The sequence below is a fragment of the Mya arenaria genome, chromosome 6 (genome assembly GCF_026914265.1).
Source record: "Mya arenaria isolate MELC-2E11 chromosome 6, ASM2691426v1".
NCBI classification, from domain to species: Eukaryota; Metazoa; Mollusca; class Bivalvia; order Myida; family Myidae; genus Mya; species Mya arenaria.
In genome coordinates, this window is record NC_069127.1 from 44,496,386 (window position 1) to 44,516,720 (window position 20,335).

The window sequence follows — 20,335 nt, forward strand, 5'->3', positions numbered from 1 at the left end:
GCGTATGCTACTACAGCTACAGAAATATGATCTTGACATCAAACATTATCCATCTTAACAAGTACCAGTTGCAGACACACACTGAGCAGAAACTTTCTAAATGGCGTGAGACCACAGTTATTTTTACTATATGTTTCATATAGACACTAACCTGGCTTTTGACTTTATACACACCCCAATTGAAAAACAAGGACATGGCATCTCTAGAACAATTCAAGACACAAAATATAATCACAAGAAAACACCATGTTGACCATTGACCCTGACTGTCAAAATTGAGTTCAAATACATAACCCTTCCGCCAGGGAGTCAATCGGCTACAAACAACTAATTTTCAGACTTCCACAAGCTATGATTTTTCCAATATTTACATTGAAAACTATCAATTTCATGCAATAGAGTGTCAAATTCAGTCAAGTTCTCTGCAAAAAGAACATTTTTTGCTTCTTTTTCATTCAATTTCAATAAAATATTGATACTTGAACACAAGCACTCTTTGTTTCTGTATTCACATCCGGATCTTGGTCAACGGGGTGCAGATAACTGTGGTCTTGAGCCTATTTAAGCAACATTTTTTCATTGTTTTAAAAACCCTAATTTATTGCTTATTTTAATAGCCAGCCTGGTTGCTGTAGCCACAGAGGAATTTTCAAGGACAAGAACCAGTGCTGGTAAAACTGGGTCTCGTGTGGTTTTCCATACCGGCTCTCGGCAAGGATTTTCAAGAAAGGAATACCATCTCCAAGTAAGAAGAAATTCTAAGCATGTCTGGTTTGAATGCTTGCAAAATGCATCTGGGTACTCAATAAGATGAGGATTTACCTTTGAGTTGTTAAAAACTGATTGCAAAATGTCCAAAAGACTATATATTCTATTAAATTTGTCCTGAAAATCTTTGAATTCATGAACTTTTCTGCATATTTATCACATTTATGACTATATTAAAGGTTGTGTATGCCTCAAATGAGTGTTTACAGGCCTTTTTCAAACTTTAACAGTAGTGGCAGATAGTTTTATTTGTGTAAAACATTGCTTTTGTGTCTTGCTTGCAGATCATGATGTGCCAATAAGCTCCAGTTAGCTGCGGCCTTTTCCCCAGGCGGTAGTCCTGCAATCTGAATCCAGGAGATGCAGCTCTGAATCCAATATTTCAGAAGAATGAAGATGTTAGTCAACTCTGTAGTAGCTTGTTTGTGTGTAAATGATTCCAATGAGTGAGATTTATAGCAAATCAGGTGTAAATAAGCATCTTATAGACAATAGTGAAGTGCTGTACTCTGAATTTAATGCCAAATCTAGCCTTCAAAACAGATTCTTAAAGTAATTTTTTTTAAAAATGGGCATAATAATGCTATCTCTGCATTTTCTACATCATGTAGCCACCTCATACATGAAAACACTAGCAGTTGTCATGAATCTTTAAGTTTTGGTGTGTTTTTTGCCATTTCCTTTGTTGCGCCATTTGTCCCGGAAGCCAACAATTTGGCATATAGTGTTGTTTAGACTGTCTATTAACACATTATCACTAAATTTCTTGTGTTAAACTGAACAGTTCTGTTACCTTTGTATATAAGTGGACCAGAAAAGCAAAAGTTTTGACAAGTTGAGGCATTTCAGTTGGGCTCTATGTCATTTTTTATATAAAACACTAAGCCGATGAAGTGGAAAAACCTTATTTTGCTTAGAAAAAATCTTAAAAGAGTAGGCAGGCCAGTTTTGTGGTGCTGTTCTATAGACACCATTAAAAGCTACAAGGAAAACTTTACTTGGTCAAATTATTCCAATGCATAAGGAAATAATGGCTCTTCAAAGGTTTGCGGCTTAACATTTGAGGGAAATGGCTGTTTCTGCTTTTTATGAAAATACCACAGGTGCTAATACTTGTCTCATTCATTTAGTGTTTGATATATCATTGCCAAACTTTCAGTATGTGTTGCATATAGCCTGAAGCTGAACTATAGGAGTTTTGAAGTCTGTTTCTGAAAAAATGTTGCTTTGATATAGAGGAAGCTTTTGGAGGGGTGGCCTATTTTAAATTGTTATAAATTCTTAATTTATACAGCTATCTGGTTGAAATTTGGCCAGTTGACAGTGCTTAGCCATAGAATATTGGTGTTTGAGTATGAAATGTGAAAATCTTATATTACATAATATAAATTAATAATATATAATTTTCTTATATATTTTTGACATTTTTAAAAAAAAACTACTTTCACTTTCAATTTAATGTTTGGAAATAGTTCCAAATGATGGTAACTAATGAATGAAAGCCTCACTTTCAATTCCAAAGTATAAATGGAGGGATTTTTTTAACATAGGAAGCAGACCCAGGAGGAACTGTCTGTTGAAGAACCCCCCCCCCCCCCCACCAAGCTGCCCACCAGAGGCCAAGCTGTACTTGGTGTTTGCCAACATGCTGTAATTTGTAAGTACTTCAAGATAATATATTAGAAAATGGTATCCAAACTGAAGTACAAAGTGAGACAGTTTGGTCATAAAAGCCCATTGAGACTGTTTGTTCCATTCCTAAATGAATTTCTTTCATGTTGTCAATCATTTCTGATGTGGCTTTGATAATAATATTATTTTCTAATGAAACTGCTGACTTGTATCAGTCTTTGGTCTGTATTGTGCATCTATTCACACATTTTGTTTGCTCTTTTAAGCAAACATTACAATAATTGCAAATTCTATAAGCAATTAAACAAAACTTACTGCACATAGGATGCAGAATGATGTTTTATTTAGTGTGCATATGATTTTCAGCTTATGGACAAGAAAACATATACTTTAACAATCACAGCAACACAATGAGATCCCAATTTTAAAGAAATAATGCCACCTTTCATTAATTCATTAATTCATTCTATCAATCATTCATATATATTCATTAATTCATTCATTTATTCAAGTTTATTCATTGAAAAACTTGACATTTCTCAAGGCAAAATAAATAAAAAGTGAGCAGCTTTCATAAAGAATAGAGCCTTTTCCCTTAATGCATTAAAAAACACAACCTTAATACAGTATAAATGTTTTAAAAACCCTAATTTATTGCTTATTTTAATAGCCAGCCTGGTTGCTGTAGCCACAGAGGAATTTTCAAGGACAAGAACCAGTGCTGGTAAAACTGTGGTCTCGTGTGGTTTTCCATACCGGCTCTCGGCAAGGATTTTCAAGAAAGGAATACCATCTCCAAGTAAGAAGAAATTCTAAGCATGTCTGGTTTGAATGCTTGCAAAATGCATCTGGGTACTCAATAAGATGAGGTTTACCTTTGAGTTGTTAAAAACTGATTGCAAAATGTCCAAAAGACTATATATTCTATTAAATTTGTCCTGAAAATCTTTGAATTCATGAACTTTTCTGCATATTTATCACATTTATGACTATATTAAAGGTTGTGTATGCCTCAAATGAGTGTTTACAGGCCTTTTTCAAACTTTAACAGTAGTGGCAGATAGTTTTATTTGTGTAAAACATTGCTTTTGTGTCTTGCTTGCAGATCATGATGTGCCAATAAGCTCCAGTTAGCTGCGGCCTTTTCCCCAGGCGGTAGTCCTGCAATCTGAATCCAGGAGATGCAGCTCTGAATCCAATATTTCAGAAGAATGAAGATGTTAGTCAACTCTGTAGTGCTTGTTTGTGTGTAAATGATTCCAATGAGTGAGATTTATAGCAAATCAGGTGTAAATAAGCATCTTATAGACAATAGTGAAGTGCTGTACTCTGAATTTAATGCCAAATCTAGCCTTCAAAACAGATTCTTAAAGTAATTTTTTTTAAAAATGGGCATAATAATGCTATCTCTGCATTTTCTACATCATGTAGCCACCTCATACATGAAAACACTAGCAGTTGTCATGAATCTTTAAGTTTTGGTGTGTTTTTTGCCATTTCCTTTGTTGCGCCATTTGTCCCGGAAGCCAACAATTTGGCATATAGTGTTGTTTAGACTGTCTATTAACACATTATCACTAAATTTCTTGTGTTAAACTGAACAGTTCTGTTACCTTTGTATATAAGTGGACCAGAAAAGCAAAATTTTGACAAGTTGAGGCATTTCAGTTGGGCTCTATGTCATTTTTTATATAAAACACTAAGCCGATGAAGTGGAAAAACCTTATTTTGCTTAGAAAAAATCTTAAAAGAGTAGGCAGGCCAGTTTTGTGGTGCTGTTCTATAGACACCATTAAAAGCTACAAGGAAAACTTTACTTGGTCAAATTATTCCAATGCATAAGGAAATAATGGCTCTTCAAAGGTTTGCGGCTTAACATTTGAGGGAAATGGCTGTTTCTGCTTTTTATGAAAATACCACAGGTGCTAATACTTGTCTCATTCATTTAGTGTTTGATATATCATTGCCAAACTTTCAGTATGTGTTGCATATAGCCTGAAGCTGAACTATAGGAGTTTTGAAGTCTGTTTCTGAAAAAAATGTTGCTTAAATAGGCTCAAGACCACAGTTATCTGCCCCCCGTTGACCAAGATCCGGATGTGAATACAGAAACAAAGAGTGCTTGTGTTCAAGTATCAATATTTTATTAAAATTGAATGAAAAAGAAGCAAAAAATGTTCTTTTTGCAGAGAACTTGACTGAATTTGACACTCTATTGCAGAAATTGATAGTTTTCAATGTAAATATTGGAAAAATCATAGCTTGTGGAAGTCTGAAAATTAGTTGTTTGTAGCCGATTGACTCCCTGGCGGAAGGGTTATGTATTTGAACTCAATTTTGACAGTCGGGTCAATGGTCAACATGGTGTTTTCTTGTGATTATATTTTGTGTCTTGAATTGTTCTAGAGATGCCATGTCCTTGTTTTTCAATTGGGGTGTGTATAAAGTCAAAAGCCAGGTTAGTGTCTATATGAAACATATAGTAAAAATAACTGTGGTCTCACGCCATATATAATCATTAGTACCTATGCTTTGCCAAAATTCTAAGTGATCTTTTAATCTGCCCTTAACAATCATATGTTTCTGACCCTGTTCATACTCGTAAAAATCATGAGTAAAGCGTCTATAATCATACTCATCTTTTAATGTCACATCAGAATTCTCGTTTTCTGGAACCGGAAGGCTGGTCGCCTTGGGCACCTGCCCGAACGTGGGGGCGGTTCCGCCGGAAGTGGGTGGTCTCTCCACAAGCGAAGCATGGGCCGGGCGCGGGTGGTCTGCCGAAGCCTGCGACTGCGTTGTAGCCGAAAACGGAAGTGGATCCTGGACCGTAACCGGAAGCGTTGCTGAAGGACCCGTATGGACGAAAACGACCTCGCCCACCTCCCGTAAGAAAGGGCGACTGCACAGGCTGACGAGTGTTAGCAAAATCACGCCCCTTACCCCTTGAAGAGCGTTTCTTCTTGAGAGCTCTGCTCTCAGCTCGGTGAATCTTGGTCTCATCTTCACTATCACTCGCTACCGGATTCGACTCGTACTGTCGTACCATCTCCCATCCGCCCTCGGAACTATCAGCAATCCTAATTAACTTATTCCTCTTTTGCAATTTGTCCGAAAACTCGCTTAATTGTTCAATACAATATTCCCTCTTTCCATGTTCTAACGCCCAAGTTGCTTGTTTTACAGCATCCAACAATTCATTGTTAAAGTTAAACTGAACTTTGTTTCCTTCAAAACGCCACTTTATGTCTTGCTCAGTTTTTAACTTTTTCACTTCTGATGACACTGAATAACTGTTACCATGTACTTCTTGTTTTAAGCTGCTTAACTCCGCTAAAATAGTACTTAATTGCAACTGGATAGGGTTCGAATCTCCACAACTCGTATCCTCAGTACTTAGAATGGACTCCGAAGTCATAATCTACCACGTGGTCGCCCACAGTGTAATCAAAACCGGTTTTCAAAAATTAACAAAGAAAGTTAAGTCTTGTCCGTTTGACTGTCCGAAACTGAATGACCAATTCACTGACCAATACCTCGTTTTCCTCGTGCTAACTTACAACGCCACCTAGCGTTCATTTCATTTAACTAAGGAACTTAATTTACTTCTAATTCGTAAACTCAAACTAAGTAAATTACATTGTAACATATTATACGGCAATGAATTAATTCCTCCCGCTATTTATAATTCACGTTGTATAATAAGGCCAGCCAGCCAACACAGGCGGTCAGTTTATCTCTAGCAGTCAGAGCTGTACCATCCTCTTCAATATCATATGTATCAATAATAAATAGTTAGAACACATATATGCAGTCGTTCTTCATAACATAACATATTCGACTTATACAAGTGTATGTACATCGTCGTAATACATATTATAGTTATATATATATATAAACATGTCACGTATCTATAAACTTAAAAACATAATATTATATAATATAATTTACTGAATGAAAATAATAGTTTATGTAAATTGAATTAAAGATAATTGTTATGTTAACATTGGCAGTGAGGAAAATTATCATAACTATACTATACAAATGTGTATTATTAAATGAGTTACGTATAACAAATGCTTTTTCATGTATTACAAACATTCATAACTTCCTTTTTATCACATGATGTCAATAATTGATGGAATTTGAATAAAGATGGATCAACGTGGTAATGTATGTACATGTATATGGTCCGCAACTCTTTGGATTGTACTGTAGCCTTAAATCTATCTGAAACATCATTAACTGACAATCTATTTCAACAGTTTATATTTTCAACCATATCATCGAAAACAGGTTATTTCGTGATAAATCCCATTGCGAAATTGTTCACGTAGCGTACTATCCCAATTAAATTTCACATCAGTGTGTGTTTCGTAACTGGGTGGAAAATTGTAACAATATAATGAAAAATGTTTGATATCATTGAAAGTTACCGTATATGCATGGGTCAATGAGTAATCTGTTATGGAATACCCGTTATGAAAGTAATAAGTATGTTTACAACTGTCACCATTTATATAATGTGAATACATGTAGATTTACAAAGATTTAACAATTTAATCCCATAGTCTAAATCGTCATAACAAGTGAAGTCAGCGCCCGGACGAATAACAAATATTATGTGGTGATTCGATCCAGAGGAATTTTGGGGGAGGATAATGTAATTGTAAAAAGAAACCTTAAACATAAATTTAATTAACATGTCCAGTGCATTTTGTTGGATGCATTTTGTTTGGATGCATACCTTGATATTTAATCAAATATACGACTTTGTGATGTTTGTATGTGTATTTAAAGCTTTATGCTTTATCCGTGGCAGTGCATTTCTTTTATGAAACCAAAGTTCCAGATAAGGTTTCATATGCAATTGAGTATTACTCCCTAATTAAGTAATTTTTGGGTTTTCTACACATTAAGTGAGTGTTTCAAGAGTCTGATACACCTTGGTTTTGATTTAATTGAGTATCAGCATAAAACTCTACTGGACTGTACTGAATAAGTATTTATGAAGGAATTAATGATCGAGCATGCACATTAAACTGTATCTTTAATAGATGTTTAAGTCAATTTGATTTACAATTTCATGACTTGACTCACAGAACGTAGCAGGTCAAAGGCCTTTCAATATAGTAAACGCTTTATCAGTGTGTGTATACCACGTGATAAATTGCGTCATAAATGCTACGTCAAACGGCAATATTTTGATTTGAAAAGTCTTAAAACAATGAATCTTCTTAAAACTTCACTATTTCTTCACGATTTTTAATGAAACATAGCGCAGTCTACGCCGCTTATGGAGCCACACCTTCAGTCTTTACTGTAACCAGAATTTGATTGCAAGTTTAGTTTCTTTAAACACTTCGACAAACCGTTTCATATTACGGCCGTCTGACGGAACACTGTCAAAACATTATTTTGGAAAAAGTTTTGTCGAAGTGTTTGAAGAAACTAATGTACTCATCAAATTTAGGAGTCAAAAACAATTGTGGGGCTCTTTAAGCGGCATAGACTGCCCGTTGTTTCATTTAAAATGGTTTTGTAAATGAAAAGTTATCTTTGATTTAAGTCTTCGTTTTTTAAAAGCAAATTATTGCCTTCCGATGTAGCATATATAACGTCATTTATCACGTGGTTTATACACAGCGCGTGGTCAGATGATTGTGCATTGCAACCGATATTTACATTTCTTTGGAATTTTCATTTGTAGTGGTGTCCTGTTCTAAAAATATCATCTATTTTTACGTGCAGCCAATCAAATCACATCAATACGCTGAAGTCACGTTGAACTAGGCATGGGAAATGTTTTGTAGCTGAATTTAGTTTAAGGTTCAAATTAGAGACGAATACATTGTGCATGTAACATATTTCCACATAGTATACCAACATGGGATAATGGAAGAAACGCCAAAAAGCCATGTTTTACATTGGTTCAGAAAAGGACTAAGACTTCATGACAATCCGGCTTTAAAGTCGGCACTCGACTGTGCTCATACATTCAGATGTGTTTACATTTTAGATCCATGGTTCGCGGGTGTATCGCAAGTCGGTATCAACAGATGGAGGTAAATTTACATTCATGTAATGAACGAATGTGTTTAAGGGTTTACATTAATTTATTTTTAAGTGTGTCATAATATAAGAAAATCGGCGCAGGCTTGCATGTAAGCACCTTTAGGTCATTATCTCAGCAAATGCATGATGTATTGCATTGAAACTTTAGATATGTTTTCCCAACTATCCAACCTAATTAATTAACAAAGTTAGATAACTCTAGTTTGCAATTAATGCAAATAATTGCCCTTCATTAATTTACTTAAAATTCTCAGGGTTCCCCCTGGGTTCTAAAAAGTTGTCGCCACTTTTTCGCAGGGGGTTAAGGGGGCTGCGAAAGGCCCCCTTACGGATCCAGGGCATCGTCCTTGTGGGGGCCAAGGGGGCAAAGCCCCCTGAAGCTCATGGGGTTTAAGCATTTAAAGAGCCTTAAATTGCATTTAATAAGCACATTGTCGTGCCAAAATATAGCATTTTGTTGTAAATGAAGCACAAGATATAGCAAATTGTTATTCTATTGACAAAATACTGTATGGACGAATTACGGACACTACGGACCATGGTCATTACGGACCAGACATTACGGACCAGATTTAGGGGCACTACGGACCAGATTTAAGGACATTACTGACCATCTTCAGAAACTTACAGACCATGATTTAAACAATGTTTAAAACTGGCAATTTCTGTTGCCTTAATTAGTGTTTATAAGTTATAATTGTACCAGTAATAATCGGCGGTATTTTACAAAAGAAACAAACATTATACTGACAACCTTTAATTGGCAATCATGAAAGTGTGAAAACCCATTGTGATGGCGCACTTTCACTGAACCTTTTAATTACAGCAGATGAAACGGAAAACAAACAAATTTGACGATCCAAAGTTTAATTCAGACTCACGCAATCGATATATACTCTTTATTTCTGGAAATACCGCAAAATCCATTGGTGCAAAATCTGGTGAGTATGGGGGATGCGTGACGGTCTCCAGGTCAAAGAGGCTGAGCTCAAGCTGGGTGGATGCAGCAGTGTGTGCTGGGGCATTGTCCACTTGCAGTAAAAACTGATCCAAGTTTACACCCGGCCTCTTTTTCGCGATCGCATGTGCCAGTTCTCTGCGAATAACCTTTGGATTATAAAGAAATAACATAATAAAAACGATTGCGTTTTTGAATAATATCATTTCAATTTTAATTGCAATTAATAATAGTGATAATAATAATAATAATAAAAACAATAATAATTATACCTTTGCAAAGTATTCTGCATTGACCGTTTGACCCTTTGGTACAACGTGGCTGAGAAGCATTCCCTTTCTATCCATGAACATGATGAACATGTACTTGGCTCCAGACTTGTTTACTCTGGCTTTTTCTGGAGGTGGTGACGGAAGAGGCTCTCTTCCAAACAGAGGATTGTTGCTTTGTCTCCGGATCGTAAAACCATAACCAGGTTTCATCGGTAGTAATGATCCGGTTCGTAAATTGTTCACCTTCTCGAGCATATCTTGGCAAAAATGCATTTGAGTCACGCACACGTTTTTCTCTCTCGTCTTCACGTAACAATCGAGGGACCCATCTCGCACAAACTTTTCTCATGCCTTAATCGTCCGTTAAAATCCTTTGGACAATTCTGTACCCCGCCCCGACAGCGCTTGCTACATCACGGACAGTCAAGCGGCGATCTCCTACGATGACGTTTTTCACCGACGTCACTAACGTCATACCCCTCGTTTTCTTCCGTCCTCTTCCCTTATTGTCGTCTAAGGAATCTCGCCCTTCCCTATAGCATTGGTGCCAGTTGAAGATTAATGAACGGCCCACAGCTGTTTCATTTTCGCCATCTACAAAGTCTGATGACGCCAAATTGTATCCAAGACTGTGCTTGTAATGATAATCAGATCAGAAAATAACGACTTTTAAACGGAAATGACGTCAGAAATTTGAACAGTATATTCGTTTGACGTCAGCGTTATATGTGACGTAAATTGGCGGAATTTCCTAGACGAAAGAAAAACATGTTGAGATAGAAAGAATTAAGATAAAAAAGGTTGTAAACGTAAATGTTTGAATTTTTAAATGATTTAGACGAAAAATATAGAAAATATGTAAAAAGTCCACGTAATTCTTGATTAGCCCTCGTAAGCACACATAGGTTAATATCTCAGCAACTACTTGATGTACATTTGTATTGCATTTAGACTTTATATACAATGGTACTCAACCATCCAACTTATTTAATTAACCTAGTTAGATAACTCTAGTTTGCCTTAAATTCAAATAATGGCCATTTTAAAAAAAATATAAATTCTGGTTAAGGTTTTGCATGTAACCACATTTTGAACAGTATATTCGTAACATCTCAGCAAATACATCATGTATTGCATTGAAACTTTAAACACAGGTTCCAAACCATTCAACCGTCTTAATTAATCAAGTAAGATTACTCTATCTTGCATATTATATATTTTTTGCCCCTTCATTATGCAACTTAGAAATTCTGGTTAAGGCTTTGCATGTTAGCACACATAAGTTATTAATCTCAGCAACTACTAGATATATTGCATTGAGACTTTTTACAATAGTTCTCAACCACCCAACCTCCTTAATTAATCAAGTGAGATAACTCTATCTTGCATATAATATATATTTTGCCCCTTTATTATTTTACTTAGAAATTCTGGTCAAGGTTTTGCATGTAAGCACATATATGTTAATATCTCACCAACTACTTGATTTATTGAATTGAGACAGTGATCCATGCATGTTTCGCTAAAACTATTCAATTCTTACAATAAAAAGGGGCGGAATAGTGGAGCGCGCTGTCTCTGTGACAGGTCTTGTTTTGTTTTATGAAAGCGCCACACCCAAATAAAAATTAAAATTCGAAGATCTTTTTTTTAAAAGTGTTCATAGCATAAATCAAAGGGTGATTTACTCTCAGTAAAATGAAAGTATTTCCACCAGCACCATGCCATTTTGAAATCCTCGCTTAAACCCAATATTTACTAAACAAAGTAGTGAAGTGGTTAGGAGAGCACAAGGCCACACTCTCTTCCAAGAGTGAAAAGTTTGAAATACAAACTTTACAAGTAAACATATCTTTTCATAAAAAATGTTTAAACAAATAAACAACTATGAAAATATAAAGCCATTTAGTAAAATTCAAATAATGACAACAGGCAAGGTGTTTCACAAAATGTTGATAGCAGCTGCAGAATTGGCAAATCATTTTGTCTTGTAAAATTTCCAATAAAACTGTTAACAAAGAGCATTCTTGAAATTGTGATTCAAACTTTTTCACACATTTTGTACATGTTTTTCATGTGAAAAACGTATGTCATTGTTAAACTGTTATATACTTCTGCTTCTGTCATCGCTTATATAACGGGAATAGGGAGTGGGAGGCAATGTCATTTCATCAAAATTAATTCCTAATGTTGTATTATTATTGGTTTCTGAATGAACACTTCACATATATTGTAAGTATCATTATTGTTTTCTATTTTATTTATATAAAATATATTTTGTGTCTTTGTCTGCTTGGGTTTCCTGTATTGTGCCGGACTGATATTGAATGTATAGTTTAAGCCCAGAATTTTGCTGGGTTCTGATGAAGCCATTATCTTATCTCTAAAATGACCATGAGGCAATTATGGGTCAGTTTGTTGATAGACAACATGTTGCCACTTAAGTTATGATCAGAGTTAGATAGTTTCCAATACTGCAGATTTATATATGTAATTTATTTGGAAAGAAGGAATTCAATATGAAATGGTAGATCATTACTTTAATACCGAGACCACTCACTACAACTCCAAAATCAGTTATGTTTCTTATCTGATATTTAATGTTTATTATGGTCACACCAGATGTCGCGAAAGTTCAGAAAAAGTCTGGGTCATTCAGACCGACAGCCTATGTTATTTTGTCAGTCCGAAAGAAAATTTGCTGGTCTGACAATTTTTGTTTGAAAACTTGCTTTTTCAAAGCCTTTGTTGCTAATTTTACATTTACAAGAAATATAAATGTATTAAGATATTAACCAGTCAGTGTTTTTTTTGTGCTATTTACTGCCTTCTAAAGGCCCTTGCGAACAAATGTCCATTTTTCCCAATTTTTTCCCAATTTGATTAATGTAGATTACGTTAATGAATATAAAAAGAAATAAATTTCTTGAAATATAAACAAAATCTTGACGATACTTACTCTTTCACTGCATAATGTATGTAAAAAAGTTAGAACATGTATATTTACCCTTATATTAGCTTTTATGGCCTGACTTTGTATTTTCCCAAATAATTCCGAAAAAAATCACTGCCAGTTAAACTTGAACACAAATGGCAGTTCACAGAGCTTTATTTGACAAAATATTATTAAACCAGCTTTTGCCAGGTTTTGCCCCGGAATAAAATGTTAAGGTAGCCATTTTTTCGACACTTGCACTCAATCGTAATGAAAATTCTGATTGGTCGATTTGTTGGCAATTTGTATTTTCTGGACCATACCGTTACCAGTTTCGTAATTAATAACGTGTTCCAAAGGATAAGATTATTGTTTGGAACATTCAATGGAACTAACATTTTAAACATTCAAATGTTCATGACAAAAGTTTTATCATTTTGGCGTTTCGCGCGATATATACACAGTAGTAAACATTATTTGGAAATGTATTGCAAAGGGAGGCAAATGCTGCATGGTGTTTGACTTAGTGAGGTATGCATTGTGACATCCACACTACCTGAAAATAACATTGGATTCGTAAACAAATGGTTATATGACAATATCATTGATAAAAAACTTGATTTTCTGTTAAACAAAATAAATTATTCTTAATTTATGAGCTGTTTGGTAATTGATAAAGATTAAATCTTCATGATTTTTTACATCTTGCCGTTGAAACTGTCGGTCAGACGGACTGATCCCATCACAAATTTAGTCGGACCGAGTCAAAATTTACCGGTCAGGACCGTAGGACCGACGGTTTTCGCGATGTCTGTCACACTAGGCTATAATCAAAACCCCCCACATAGCAATCAGTCCCTTATTTTCTGAGAATTCTTGGTCAATGTGGGCTTATATTATACTATAGAGTGTAGGTGCACCTGTAAGTGTTGACACCCAAGTTTGGATAGCCATAAAGAGCCAGTTTTGCCTCTTGGCAGGTTGCTTCTACCCAGTGGCCTAAAACCCCTTGCTAAAATGGTTTCAGGGCTAGTTTGAGACCCAGACTCAGAGATGCAATTATGATATTATTGTTTTAATTTATCAAAAATCAATTTATGTCATTAGTCTGGTTTATAAAGGTCAGAGTACACATGCTCGTGTCCGTGCTATAACTTACTTATGCATTGATGGATTACTATATTACTTGGTACAATTGTTGTCCTCATTGAGACGATGTGCAGTGACCTTGACCAGGGTCCATATCTCAAAGGTCAAGGTCACACAAGACATTTAAAGGTCAGAGTACACATGCTCGTGTCCGCGCTATAACTTACTTATGCATTGATGGATTACCATATTACTTTATCAAAAATACTTAAGGCTTGCTATTTCATGATTGTTTTAAATGAAGGACTTATTTTCCTTCTTTTTTTAGCCAAAATAACCTTGACATTGATCTTACCTACACTAAACACAATATGAATTACTTTAACAAACATCCTTTTATAATATGTTCATATATCCAAGAATATTAAGGTTACCGATCAAACAACTTGTATTTCCTATATTCTTAATCTTGACCAGTGGTTGTGTACAATTTTGGTCAGATTCAACGTACCAATATATATATATAAAGTTGTTTAAGTTAGAATTTGCTATGAAAAATCATGTGTTCCCACAAAATCTGATTTTACTTTAGTTTACTTTAGGGGTTACTTTAGTTGGCAGCACAGTGGCGGCTGCGGTCGCGTCCCGTTTTCACTTGTCTGGAGCATATCTCGTAAACTATTAGTTGTATCAACCTGAAATTTCATATGTAGATAGAGCACAAGAACTCTTACTCTTGCTTCCGTAATTATAGAGTTATTGCCCTTTGTTAATTTCATGCCTAAAGTTTTGTCCGGGACATATCTTGTAGAATATAAGAGTTATCAACTTGAAACTTCATATGTAGATAGATCTCATGGAGGGCAAGTGCAGTGCACAATAACAGTAACTATTGCTTTCTTAGTTTTAGAGTAATTGCCCTTTGTTAATTTTCATGCTTAAAGTTTTGTCCAGGGCATATCTTAAAGAGTTCAAGAGGTATCAATTTGATACTTTATAGCTAGATAGATCTCATTGAAGGCAAGTGCAGTGCCCAAGAACCGTCACTCTTGCTTCTGTATTTTTAAAGTTATTGACCTTTGTTGGTGTCCGCATCCTGTTTTCACTTGTCCGGGGCATATCTGGTTAACTATTAGTGGTATCGACTTGAAATTTCATATGTAGATAGATCTCATTAAGGGCAAGTGCAGTGCACTATAACAGTTACACTTAGTTTTAGAGTAATAGATCTTTGTTAATTTTCATGCTTAAAGTTTTGTCCGGGGCATATTTTGAAGATTGTAAGAGGTATCAACTTAAAACTTCAAACATGTAGCTGGATAGATCTTATTGAGGGCAACTGCAGTGTACAAGAACCATAACTCTTGCATCTATATGTTTAGAGTTATTGCCCTTTATTGATTTTCAAGCTTAAATTTTGTCAGGGGCATATATAGTAAACTATAAGAGGTATCAACCTGAAACTTAATAGGTAGATAGGTCTCATTGAGGGCAAGTGCAGTGTACAAGAACCATATCTCTTGCTTCCTATATCTTTAGAGTTATAACCCTTTGTTAATTTTTGTTGTTAATTTTTGTCCGACTTAACGTTTTTACCTTCAGTTCAAATGCCACCTACACTTGAAATTTAATTGGCAAAATCTTTGTCTATAAATAAATAAAATGCCAATCCGTTACAGCTAAAATGTCGACAGTATATAATTCGTCAGGCGACACATCCGACTCGCGGAGTTCTAGTTAAATTATAGAAATAAAAAAATCTTACAATAACAGTTGCAAGATCCCAAATATAAATTCCCTCAAAAATGTTACAAATTAATTTTACTGTATGTGAAATAGTAGATGGTTTTAATGTTGAAAAAATTCAGACAATTCTTTACATTTTTTTTCCATCTGTTGCCAGGTTCTTACTACAGTGTCTTGAAGATCTTGACTCCAGCTTACGCAAGTTAAATTCGCGTCTTTATGTGGTGCGTGGCCAGCCGGCTGATGTGTTTCCAAAGCTCTTCAAGGTATGCCTTACACTGAATTGTGTTGTATTTTGTCTTCCCTTTGACTAAATGTGTCTCCTCTGAAAGGAGACATGAATGGATTGTTCCTTCCTCCACCAAACGTGTCTAAAGCAGAACTCAGAAACTACATCAAGGAATTGATTGAATTTTGAAATGTTGATGGCTATGTGAAATTGTGCACAGTGTAATCATTATAACTGAGGGGCATTTTTAAAAAGGTTTTAAAATAATTTAAAGAAACTTGCAACATACTTATATGATAAGGCCTAATGAAAATGATGTTTTGATTCCAGATGTTGAGAAAAAAGACTAGGCACATAGGAAAACATTTTAATGTTATCCATCTGTCATTAATACCAAAAAACAGCTAGAGCGGGTGCAGGTTTTGCCGAATGTGCTTGCTTTTCCGACCATTATTTTCAATGCATTAAATAAGTTTATGAAACATGAATAATTTCATCGATGATGTAAAATTATTACGTCATACCCATTTTCCTATCGATTCGCCATTTTTTATTGGACACTAACTTTTGAATTCAACAGATTGCAGGATTTGAAGATTTTTGCATTCGGAGGTAGGTTTTGCTTATCATATTTGCTAATTTAGGTGGTTGTGGTTTTTAAGATTTTTCTATTTTAAAGGGTGTTAAAAAAGAAGTGCTTTTTTATCTATTTAAGGCCAAATAAAAAATAGGTACGTTTCAGGTAACGCTGCCAAAAAAAATAGGGTAGGTAGGTCGGAATATTTTATTATTTTTTTTGATTTTTTTTTTTTGATATATTGATTTCAGTAACTGTTGACTCAGAAAGTAACAAAAATAAAAGTAATCAATTTTCAGGTTTATCAGTAGTTTTTAAACATGTTCCATGCCTTAAAGGAAACATTCTGTATTTGTCTGGTAAATACTTTGACAATGATGGTTGGATTTCAACTAAGTTATGGTACACCACTCTGCTATTATTTAAGACTTTCCAGGAACGTTTTTACTTTTCTTTATGCACCCTTTTGCTTTCAATCACCCTCTGTAGAATGCTAACCTCCCTGTAACATAATTATATAAAGTGTGGGACAGCAAATTTACCATATAAGCCATCAGCCAAGGAAACCTCAATGCTGTCAAGAGGACCTGGGTGTTCAGGTTTTAAGAACAAGTAACATGCAGGTTTTATTGCCAAAATTGCACACTTAGTCTGACATATCAATCCGAAAGTCAGTATCTGACTCATTTGTATCTGACAAGAAAATATATTTCAAGAATTGAAATATACCTGCCACACAAGCACAAACTACCCGTAATTCACCTTAGAGTTCGGACAATCTGAAAATTCAGACAGCCATTATTATTTTCAAAACTAATTTATTTTAGGTACCTATTTTTTCGGACACCCAAAGGACATCAATCATAACTTTCACAGTTACCAAGTCTCACAGACAAATATTATTGATCTTTATCTTACAATGCCTGGCTAGATTACCTAACCGTTTACATCACTGTGATAAGTTAGTTAGTTACTACCCATCCTAAACGATTTATTGCCTGTTGAAAAGGATGTGTGATATATTTAATGGAGGATTAAAGAAAAAACAAGGACAATCAAGAGATTAAGAAAACACAGACATGACATGTTTGTAAAACGATCCGCCAATAAACTTTGAAACTTGTACCACACTTTTAATATAGACTTTATGAAGCAATAATCGTACAGTAATACTCATTGTAACATCAATAGAACAATAAAAATCAACACATTCAATGATTCAGGTACATGTAACTATTTAATGTGATGAATTAAAGTTAGAAATGCAATACTTAAGTTACAATCGACAACACCACTCAGAAACATTAATCCTGTATAGCAATATCCATGCTCTCCATGAGATCCTCGTGGGTATAACTGAGAGTTATGTGACGTCACATAATGTGACTGTTTGATCTGAAGCCGATAAAAGGTGTTTATTCATTTCAATGCATGTATAAAATAGTGTTGAATGGGATTTTAATTAACTTGATGAAGGAGTTGCTCTTATAGGCATAATAACCATTGATAACTACGGATAAATTAATAAGTGGTTTAGTAAAATGATATAATAACAACATTTTAATTTCTATTGCAGAAATGAGTTGATAATTTGGGCTAAAACGACAAAAGTATTCACCTTAGATTTTAGAGGAAGCAGCTGGGTTGGTGCGTGCTAAATCCATCAGCTTAGATCAAGCATCACAGAAATATGGTGTCCCTAAAATAACTCTGCAGAATGTGGTTCACTTTAAGTATGGTGGTCATAAGGTTGGTCACAAGACTGTCCTTGCTGAGTCTGAGGAAAGAAGGATTCCTGACTGGGCGATTCACATGGCCCGCATAGGTTATGGACGCACTCACCAAGAGCTGACAAATACAGTCAAGAAAATCCTTGATGACGATGGCAGAACTAGTCCTTTTAAGGATAACAAGCCCGGCAAGGAATGGCTCTCTGGCTTCTTCAGGAGACACCCTGAGGTTTCACTTAGAACCACTATCCAGTTAGGCAAGGAGCGCGCAATTATCACAACTGAAAAAATTAACATATGGTTTGAAGTTTTTTAATCTTACAGTGAAGATGAAGTTGGTGATAAGGATCTCCTTACGATCCATCAAGAATTAACAACACCGATGAATCAGGGGTTAGTCTTTGCTTGAAGGGGAACCAGGTAATTGGCTTCAAGAGGCACCTGTTTTATACCACTTTGGTAATTCGGACAAGACAAAGCTTACAACTATGGCAGCATGTAGTGCAACAGGACACTATGTGCAGCCTATGATCATATTCCCAGGGAAACACTTCTCCTACAATCCACTTGATGGCTTTGAAGAAGCTCCTCTAGGCCGCCCAGACACCAGTTGGATGGACTCAGAGGTGTTATACAACTGGCTTCAAAATGTTTTCATTCCAGTTATAAATGAGGGACATGTAAAGAAGCCAGTTTTGCTCCTAATTGATGGTCATACCACTCATGTTACCATGGAAGCCTCTGATATATGCATTCAAAATGGAGTCGAGCTGTATTGTCTGTTAGAACATGTATCCCATGTCCTTAAGGCTCTAAAGTTCACTCAAGAAATCCTGGAAACAAGCTGTCAGAGACTGGCAATCTGACAATGTCGGTCAGTATGTGACAAAACAGGCATTTGCACGAGTCTTTAAGAATGCTTGGACGAAAAGCACTACAGTAGAAGCTGCCGTGAAAGGTTTTCAGGAAGCTGGCTTGTTTCCTTTGGACCCATCTGTTGTCACCAAGTCAGTGATATTGGAGCCAAGCAAAGTATTCAACGCCGTTAAATCCTCAATTACCAATGTACCCCACCAGAATTCATCACACATTGCTATGAAAGGGCCAGAAAATAACATGGTCACAATTGCTGTAGGAAGTATTCAAGACAATATGAATAATGAAGAAGCTGAAAATGCCACTGAAACAGAACATCAGACAGAACTTCCAGAAAACATAGGAGACAAACCAACACATTCGGCAACACTGCAGACACCGACATTTGAAAAGTGTCGCAAAACAGCCATCCTTCCCTGTGTTCAAAGCATTTAGTAATGCCATCACCAAAATCAATTAATTCTAAATCAAAAGTTGTAAGGAAAATAAGCATGCCAAAAGCTATCATGGGAACTGCATATAGGAAGCTCATGGAGGAGGAACAGGCAAGAAAGGAGGAGGAAGAAAAGAAAAAGGAAAGAAGAAAAACAGGAGGGAACAGGAGTATAAACGGAAACTCAAGGAAGAAGAAAAGATCAAAGAAAAGGCCAAGACTGAATCTAAACATAGGAAACTGGCTGAAGAAAAACAGAAGAACAGGAATTACATGAATCTGATTGTGAGTCAGATGATGCGTTGCATATTGAAAGAAGCAAATGTTATGCCTGTGAAAATTCATCCACAACAGAGTATATTGAGTGTGTTCTTTGATTGCGCAGATTTCACATAGAGTGTGTAGAAGACGAATACCTGAATATTGAAGGGTTACCTTTTTAATGCAAATATTGGTAAATATGCGATGAGATGATGTATCAGTTGTTATCCCCCGCCGAATCGAAGATTTCAGGAGGGGGATATTGTTTTAACGTTGTCCGTCCGTCATTCTGTCCTTCCATCCGTCCGTTTGGTACCATATCTTGGTAGGCATTGATCAGAAAAGGTTCAAACTTGGTCAGAATGTTCCCCTTGATCATATCTCGACCATTTTTAAAAGTGGGTCACATGGGTCAAAAACTAGGTCACTAGGTCAAATCTTAGAAAAGTCTTTGGAACATACTAGAGGCATTATACATGGTCAAATATTCATGAAACTTAATCAGAATGTTTTCCTTGATAAAATCTTGGACTTATTTAAAACTGGGTCACATATGATTGAAAATTAGGTCACAAGGTCAGGTCTTAGAATTTTTTTGTCCGGAATGGAAATGATTGGTCGGATTATGTTCAAACTTGGACATATCTTACAGAATCTTTGAAACACTCTAGAGGCAATACATCTGCTCTATTTTCCATGAAACTTAAACAGAATGCCTCGATGAAATCTTGGAATAGTTTGAAACTAGTATGAC

At 35.5% G+C, this 20,335-nt stretch overlaps 1 protein-coding gene and 1 pseudogene across 2 annotated transcripts in view; both read left to right on the forward strand.

The window, feature by feature from the left end:
• Positions 1 to 514: 514 nt before the first annotated feature.
• Positions 515 to 20,335, forward strand: part of LOC128237229 (cryptochrome-1-like) — a 54,897-nt gene continuing 35,076 nt past the window's right edge. The window contains exons 1-6 of one of the 2 annotated variants that reach the window (XM_052952577.1): positions 515 to 745; positions 1,053 to 1,166; positions 2,319 to 2,425; positions 3,071 to 3,199; positions 8,420 to 8,465; positions 15,633 to 15,741. In XM_052952577.1, coding sequence (XP_052808537.1) covers positions 1,159 to 1,166; positions 2,319 to 2,425; positions 3,071 to 3,199; positions 8,420 to 8,465; positions 15,633 to 15,741 — 399 coding nt within the window. In that variant the 5' untranslated portion in view covers positions 515 to 745; positions 1,053 to 1,158. Of the gene's footprint in view, positions 746 to 1,052; positions 1,167 to 2,318; positions 2,426 to 3,070; positions 3,200 to 6,866; positions 6,895 to 8,419; positions 8,466 to 15,632; positions 15,742 to 20,335 lie in introns of those variants that run through there. The other variant, XM_052952578.1, reaches the window with a different exon arrangement.
• On the forward strand, positions 17,872 to 20,046 carry LOC128237230 (uncharacterized; annotated as a pseudogene).